The 8,961-nt window shown below is 35.7% G+C and overlaps 1 protein-coding gene across 1 annotated transcript; it reads left to right on the top strand.

Moving 5' to 3' along the window:
• Positions 1-735: 735 nt before the first annotated feature.
• Positions 736-6,418, top strand: LOC137396770 (uncharacterized). Its single transcript, XM_068083081.1, has 3 exons — positions 736-874; positions 4,047-4,252; positions 5,943-6,418. Exons 1-3 carry the CDS (start codon positions 736-738, stop codon positions 6,351-6,353), a joined length of 756 nt encoding a protein of 251 aa, XP_067939182.1. The 3' UTR covers positions 6,354-6,418.
• Positions 6,419-8,961: the final 2,543 nt, after the last annotated feature.

Genomic DNA, 8,961 nt, shown 5'->3' with positions numbered 1-8,961 from the left:
ATTATTTTTTATCTACTTCAAGTTTTTGCTTGTTGATGCAAGTAGTTGCCCAAAAAGTATAAAATTATGTGATATATTAGCCAATCACAGAGTATATACTGCTTTTGTTAACAAATATACCCATAGCCTAATAATTAAGGCACTGAAAGACAACTCCTAACAAAAACAATTTAGTATTTTTGAAGTCTTAGTGTTAAATGAAAAGTGTTTCTGGATAAGTTATGACAGACTTATTGGTAGGCCAATATTTCTAAGTAAACAAAGACACTGCAGGTGTTATTAAAGCCACATGTACCTGTTGCATCTTTATTTTATTACATTTTACATGGAGCAGGTAGATAACTGTCATATCTACAAGCAGAACCATTAAACATTTTACAATGATAACCAATATACTTTTACTATAACGAGAGCTGTGCCCATCCACTTGAAGCCACACTTCCAGAATAATATAAAATATTGCTTTTAATGGAATTTGAACTCATGGCTTTCATATTAGTAGACCAACACTCTACCACCTGCTCAAATTAACCTCACTACTGTGTTATGGAATATTTGTGCAGTTACTTATTACCCCTGACAAACTACAAACTACTCACCCATGACAAACTATACTAGATTGCCAGACTTCTAATGATAAAGATTTGGTAGAAGTAAATGCTACAATATGTTATAAAAACAACTTGATGAAACTTACCAGGACATGGGTGTTGCAGAGTACTAACTGTACAGAAAATGTCTGGAATACTGGACCTTGATGATTACATTACCGAGTGGGCCTGGAAGATGTTTGATGCTGAAGAAGATGAGGCAAAGATCTTTAATGACCAACTGCAGCTCCAGATAAACTGGAGCCGGGTACGGTTCCAGCATGGTAAGATTTTAGGAGTATATTTTACTAATGAACAATTAAAATGGTGACTGCCTTACCAATGTGAGTTTGGTAGATTATTTATGAGAAAAAATTTAAATATAGTTTATAGCAAAAATTCCCTGTTTAAGCTGAAGAATAGTTGAAATCTTTTTTCATATGTTGTAGAAATTGTCTTCTCCTGAAAATATTTGATTAGCACAGTTCCAATGCTTGAGCCACTCACTGCCACAGTTTGTGTTATTAATCTTGTAATTTTGCCTCTGGCAGCTAGTTTTATCAAGTTTTATTGAATCATGTTTCGATTTGTACCTCTCCCTTTAGGCAGCGCTTGTTTGCTGCTTACGATACCAACAATAGATAAAGAGACAGCGGTGTAAAAGTTTGTTGCGCCTACTAAGGTAACAATACAGCTGTAATCGATAATTAACAAGCGTTAGATATTAACATACAGCTTATTAGATAGCTGTAGATCAGAGCATGTAATTAGGAAGAGTAAAAAGGAGAGAAGAGGTCACTTTTGTTAAAAGTTCTCGATGTCAACCAATCAACATTAAGATTTCAGATTTGAAAAGAGCGTAGAAGTGCATTTAAGTTCGAATCAAAAATTTTTCATCTAGATAGTTTTCTATGAACTATTTTTTCAGAGTCATTTTTTGCTAAAAATATTAATACTTTCTGATTTTAGCGAACCAAATATTGACATGCAAATTCTTTGCGCTGTTAGCGGCTTTATGTTGATCATATTAGCTACTCCATTTTTATGCTTTTGCAAAATTCTGAACTGATTGGTTTAGCCTTCATTGTCTGCTTGAACAGCATCAAAGTAAACTTAAGACTAAAGACTATTAGTAGAGAAGAGTGTGAGCTTACATTATTCGTTACATAAACAGAAGAGGTAGACATTTAATAAAAAAAAATGTGTGAACCGTAAAAAGGGCATACATCGTAATTCAAAAAATATATACAGTGAATTTGACAACCAAATTAAAGCAGTTATAGCAGAACGAAACATTTTACTGGGAAGATAATTACAAGTCGTCACCCATAAGTTACACGCTCTATTTAAAACTGCTACAGTTGGCAGAGGTCAAGGGAAATAAATAATATTCCACTATGTCAGCGTGTCAAGTGTCACATGTCAGGTGTCACATGTCAGGTGTCACGTGTCACATGAGTGGATAGAAGATACTGAACAGCTGTTGAGATGTTACATAAAGAACACCTGAGTTTCAGTTTTTTTGGCAAAAAATGTACAGTGGTGTGCATAAACTTGGAATCACATTGTTTTGTTCACTCTATATCGAATGGATCTTCCATTCGCTTTCTATTTTCCTGCCAATTATGATGCCATGCCAGATATTATATATCAATCTGATCAGCAGAAGATGTGCTTTCAAACAATGCATTGATTGATTTAGCACAATCATTTCTGAGTGATTTATATTAATCCTATTAAACAGATTAGCAATTTTATCTGGTCTTGTACGTAATCTGGTTATAACAGGTTAGCACAAACCTTCCCAGCTGAGAAAGTTTACTGCTTGTCAAATTTCAAAGAAAGTGAAATATCCTAAATCCCATCATGATGGCATTTCAGTTATACAATTTGCTGACTGTTGCATATTTAAAGCAGGACACTTGAAGTCGTATTCATTCTCAGTTTAACTTTGAACTCAGTTTGACTTTGAACTTTACCATGCCCAAAGTGTTATCTACAGAGAGAAGAGCCATCATTCTGCACCTTCACAAACAGCAAAAGACCCAAAGACAGATAGCTGCGGAAGTTGGTTGTTCTCAGAAGGCAGTCTACACAGCAATCAAGACTTGGATTTCCAATGGCAGTCTTAAACCCACCTACTCTGCTGGACGACCCAAGAAGACGACAATCCGTGAAGATCGGTACCTGGTACGAAGATCCCTCACTGACAGACATCTGAACAGTACTCAACTTTGTAAGGAGATCAAGGACAACAGAGATATTGAGATTCATCCCAGTAAAGTGCGAAAAAGACTGCTTGCAAATGGTTTGAAAGGCTGCAAGGCAAGGCGCAAGCTCTTAGTTTCTGAGAAACAGCGAAAGCGTCGTCTAGAGTGGGCTAAAGATAAACGGTTCTGGACAACAGCCCAATGGCAAAGGGTCTTGTTCAGTGATGAGTCAACATTTACCATCCAAAACCACTCTGGAAATTGTTATGTGAGGAGACGACCTGGAGAGGAGTACAGCTGGCTTGTACGCTACCAACCATCAAGCACCCTACTGGAGTCATGGTATGGGGTTGCATGACAGCTTTTGGTGTGGGAAGACTCTCCATTTGTGAAAGCATGATGAATGGAGACAAATACATCAAGACCATGGAAGATGTCATGCTTCCAAATGCTCGGAGCCTGTTCACCAGCAACGACCAACCCTGGTACTACCAGGATGACAATGCACCCTGCCGCCGTGCCAAGAGAGTCAAGGAGTGGATGACCAAAAGTAATGTGAGGGTAATAGACTGGCCAGCACAAAGCCTTGACCTGAATCCCATTGAAAATCTTTGGCAGCGTATTGGTGTGATAGTCAACAAAGATAAACCAAAGACAAAACGGGAGCTCATAGAGAAGATTATTCATGCTTGGCATCACATCATCACTCCTGAAGAGCTCAGAAAGTTGGTAATCAGCATGCCTCGACGGTGTCAGATGGTGATCAAGAACAAGGGCTGGTCACTAAAATACTAATGCTCAGCTCAAGACACCAATACACCAAGACACCAACAATAACCCAACGGCCCTTTTCAGGGCCACTAATTTTTATAAAAGAGTTTGTTTGTATCCTATTTTATCAATTTTCACTAACAACATTCATAGCCTGCAATAAGTCTGCCTTTCGGTAGAACCACCCCCAGCGATGAAAATCTGAGAATATTTTTGAATATTTGGCATCATCTTGTTCTTCAGAATTTTCCCTTTCAAATGATATATATATATATTGATGGGGTTGAGGCACTTAACTCCAAAGAATTTCTTAGACAACAGCATATAAACATACATATTTGAAGATTTAACTGGTGATTCCAAGTTTATGCACACCACTGTAAGTTATATAAATGTACTTTATTTCAGGGAAGAAATATCAGCTGAAATCGTTTGTTAGCTCTGATGGCTTATCATGATTTTAATATTTCTAAAGGGGAGCCAGAATACAGTGACAAACAAATACCAGTTGAACCCAAAGGTCAAGTGATATTCACAACAACATTTGTAAATAATACAGAAGTCGAACATGAGTATAACTTTAAAACGGAGAGGTCGACTATATCGACTTGTGAAATAGAAGTTTCAAAAGGAGTGACGACAGGAGCTTCCATGGAGCTCACTCTAAAGACGCCTTGCGAGGTAATTGCAACTAGTTATTTAGATGCCTATGGTAAAAATTTATGGTATGGATTTTTATCATAGACATCTATGGCTAAAAATCTATGTTTGTTGTAAGATTCAATGATGTGTTTGAGATGGACAGGTAAAAATGTTTTGTCTTAAGAGCATTGTCACACAAGCAATGGCTGTGTGATCCTGGTTGGACATGTCTGAGTTCAACGTGAGACATGCAACAGACCTTGCAACAACTGGAGACACACTCAGTTGCTTAGATGTTATCCCTGCCACCACCAGTGGTCTTTCTTGGGAATTGAACCCTAACATATAGCTTATAGGTCAGGTGTTCCAGACCGTTAGGTCACTGCTTTCTCTTCGTAGAATCTTGGTCTAAGTTTCATGTGTTTTATAAGTTTTATTTTTCCAGAGCAGATCTCAGTGAGAGAGAATAACTTTCAATTAGGAGGATTAAAATTCTAACTAGCAAACAATACAATAACATCACAGAGCAGAGTCCATTTCTAAGATGAAAATGATACATAAGCTGATTATTTTGGGCTTATCTAGTCCTAAAGTTCATTTGTATAATAAAAGTTACGCAAATTATAGGGTGGCTTGTATCTTTTAACATGGCTGTATAAAATAGCAGAAACTTGGCATTATGCCTACTCATTGTCTACTCAGATGCTAACGTTGCTAGTCCCCGAGAAGACAACTTACATCAAGTATAAACTTGGCCAAAGAAACTTTAGTAGCCATTGTTGATAATGTCTGTTTTTAATTGAGATATATACTGCAATATAAAATAATTCTACCTCCAACAAAAAACTAGATAAAATTGTGACGTGTGTTTCTAAGGCTATGGTAGAGATTATTGTTATGTGTTCATCTAAGGCTATAATACAGATTGTAATAAATTCATTATATCCTTGACATTCAATTTCTTTTCACTTAACGACTTGAGCATTTAATGGCGGCGTAGAAAATATGCAAAATGTACTCGCTGGGATGCTGACTGCAAGTTATGCTGACTGCAAGTTATGCTGACTGCAAGTTATGCTGACTGCAAGTTATGCTGACTGCAAGTTATGCTGACTGCAAGTTATGCTGACTGCAAGTTATGCTGACTGCAAGTTATGCTGACTGCAAGTTATGCTGACTGCAAGTTATGCTGACTGCAGGTTATGCTGACTGCAAGTTATGCTGACTGCATACAGCGCTATTATGCATCCTTAAATTTTTTCATATAAGCTGTTTGTATTTTCTGGTTTTGGACAAATGTAAAGTATTATGCAAATTTAAACTGTTTCGTAATTTTGTTTTCTTCAAAGCTTTTTATTTCTTCTTTAGAGTTTTTGTATAATAGATAATAAACATATTATACAACATAGTATAATACACAATATAATATACAATATAATATAATATATACAATATAATATACAGTATAATATAATACAAATGTATTATACAACATAATATAATAAAGAATATAATGTACAACATGATATAATAAATGTATACAATATGCCTGAATAAATACTATGGAATAGCACTGAGTATGCTGTGTAAGGTGTGTGGGTGAGGTTAATACAACACTTGTGGCTATTTAATACGAAAGTGATGTGTTAGTGCAGTTATATTATTATACAGAAGAACAGAAGAAAAGACGCTTGCCATTAAGAAAAGTAAATTGTATTTTCCTTTTTAGGTATTTGAATTGAATAGTGGTTTCTCTCATGAGATTTCTGTGAGTAGAAGTGAAGGAGAGATAATAGAAAAAGAGCTCATCTGGTCAGTCGACAGCGACATCAGACTACTCCCCTCTACGAAAACTCTCGCTAGTTTAGTAATCAATCAGCAAGAGTTCGACGGAAAGTTCAAGGTTGAGACGATGTTTTGGGGAAAAATAATAGTTTGTTTCCACAATCGCAAAGACAATAACAACTTCGTGAGATCAGTTGAAGGAGAAATGAAAGACATATTTAGATCTCAGGACGGTTTTACTGTTAATGGACGGATTGTTAGTTATATCAGTGAAGGAAAATGCCACTTTCGGTTTGGCGTTGACCAAAAAGTCATGTTACAGCAACTTCCGATTGATAAATCTATCGACAAGTGATCAGGATGACATGACCTTTACCTTAGCTCAGTGATGTCTTTCCACGCTGATGCTTACCAATAGCATTCTTGCTTTTCGTGTACTCGGACCAATGCACTAGTTGTTACTGAGTGTTTTGCATGTTTTGGTTCCAGATTTATGTCATATTATAATAATAATAATATAGTATAATAATGCAAATATATTTATTGTGATGATTGGTTGGTAAACAGCAAACTTCTACTATAGCAAGTGCTGAACACTAAGATCTAGTAAAATGCATTGGAATGAACGAGTTAAAAACATATTAGTGCTTTACAAAATTCAAACAGTGAATATATATTTTTTAACTTGTATGCGTATTTTGATTTTGAAGAAAGGGCAAATAGTGAGCGATTTACTGTTTACAGCTTTGTTTGGTAGACATGCTAAAAGTGTTGAAGAATAGGGAATTTAAAATCTGCATCGAAGATTTACACCAAGTATTGCTTAGACTAATGATTGGCACAGGTATTCACATAAGTTTGGGGGCTTAAAGAAAACCCATAACATAGTAAGTGGGAAACTTACAGTAACATATGACATAATAAGTGACAAACTTACTGAAATATACGACATAGTAAGTGGGGAAATTACAGTAATGTGACACGATAAATGGGAACTTACAGTAACATATGACATCATACGTGGAGAACTTGCAGTAAATATATTCTGTTCACCTTTGTGTACCTTGCTTTTGGCCCAGGCATACATTTAATTGTACAATACATCGTTTGGTCTAAAAGCAAATGTTTTATTTTGGTGAGTTTTCTTTTTAATGTGGTCGTATATATTACATGTATTTATAAAATGATACTAGTGCAGAGGTAGTAAAGCACATAGAATAAGTATGTGCACAACAATTCTAAAATCCAATAAGGTGGATAATGAGTGCAGTTGGTTTTGTGACGGGCTGCAAAGCTAAAGGTCGGTAGTTTAAATTCTGCATGATGTAATATTTTTTCCAGCCACTATCCATGACTCCGGACAAATGAACAGACACGGCTCTTATTATAGTAAAAATTATATTTTATTATTTCTATGTATATTGCAGTGTAGTGTATATTATATTAAATACATTTTATGAGCAGACAGTAAATGCCGAACTAGAATATATATTCTGCATACCTAGGCCCTCCAAAAGTAGCATTGCTAAAAAGATTAATCCCAAATATCCGCGTCAGATAAACCTTTTATGACCTTGACTTTTTCAATATTTGCATGCTGGCCATTCTCTCACTTTGCTGAGTTTATCAGAGAGTTTTGAAGATGCGGTTATAATGTATTCATTTTCTTTAAATCATTTGCTTCAACAATCGCATGTTGATCAAAATACTGCAATAGACCCCATCAAGCGTGCTAGAAAAAGGAGTTGTCTTCTCTCAAATCAAAGACTAGTAACTTCTATTATACCTACTGCGCGATATCGTATTGCTGTAGTTTTGCATTGTGTCATAAGATAAGTGAGTAATAGTCGCTAGCTAAGTTGTTTAAAATCGTAATCAACAGAAGTCAAAAACATTCTTACAAATGCAAAGGCCACAGCATGGACTTCAACAAGGAAAATAATTGGTGTCAATGGAAAGTCTACCACAAATACGCATACTTCCGAGATATTTTGTTTTTTATTATAGATGCAATATAAGTACAATATTTCTAATTATATTTTATCTTAAATAGATTTTTCGCATAAATACAATGTTTTAAAAATATTCTGAAAAGCAAGCTAGCTTTGTAACATTCACAAACATTGCAGCTTTGACATGAAGCCACAACTATCAACTTGAGAGTCGGGTGGTCTGCCACTTGTCCCATTCTCTGGTATAACTTTTTGAATTTTATACAAAGCTCTCAGACTGGTGAGAGATATCTAACATCTTTTATGTTGTATATATATTGTTTGTTTTAAGCATCACAAAGGCCTTTCGAGAAAAATATTTTACTGAATGATAACGATTGACTGTCTAATCTTTTTAGGTGTCAAAAATTTTTTCACCTTTTTGCTGCGTTTGTGGCATTCTGCATTCGCAATGAGTTGATGTTTGAGTAATTACGGAGTTCAGTAATTATTTTAAGAATTGCTTCCTTATTGAGGAAGCAACTCCTAAAACAAGGTGTTAACTGTGAGCTAGTTTTTCCGGTAGTGGCTGTCACCAACTCACATACAACTGCTTAAAATTAGGGTGTTTCAAATATGCCTTACTTTTTGTCCAGTACCCCAATAGATTGAAAAAAATGCATGAAAACCCTTGTATTATATGATTGGGCCTAAAAAGTAATTGCTTGAAGGTACATCATTGAAGGCCAATCAGCAGGCCAGGATGAGTTGGCCAATCAGGATAGCGAATCTCAACTATCCCAGAACAATGGGCTTACATCGCTAACACAAACTTCTGAGGAAACATCTCTTCTGAGGACAGATTTCACCAGAGAAAAGACGAATGAGTTCTCATCTGGTAATCTACTTAGACTACACCAGCCACAAATATTCATTTCAGTTGTCAGTTTGTTCGGCATATATGCATGACATTTAGTTGTCTCGGTCTTCAGGCAACTCATCTCCGATTCACCAACAAGAAATATTGGGGTA

The sequence above is a fragment of the Watersipora subatra genome, chromosome 5 (genome assembly GCF_963576615.1).
Source record: "Watersipora subatra chromosome 5, tzWatSuba1.1, whole genome shotgun sequence".
NCBI classification, from domain to species: Eukaryota; Metazoa; Bryozoa; class Gymnolaemata; order Cheilostomatida; family Watersiporidae; genus Watersipora; species Watersipora subatra.
This window is presented reverse-complemented; position numbering and strand designations above follow the sequence as displayed.

Bases quoted from the DNA above. Each gene is read 5' to 3' on its own strand.
- LOC137396770 (XM_068083081.1), top strand. From the start codon at position 736: ATGTCTGGAATACTGGACCTTGATGATTACATTACCGAGTGGGCCTGG. The intron at 875-4,046 runs GTAAGATTTTAG...ATATTTCTAAAG, and splicing joins CCGGGTACGGTTCCAGCATG to GGGAGCCAGAATACAGTGAC. The intron at 4,253-5,942 runs GTAATTGCAACT...TTTCCTTTTTAG, and splicing joins CTCTAAAGACGCCTTGCGAG to GTATTTGAATTGAATAGTGG.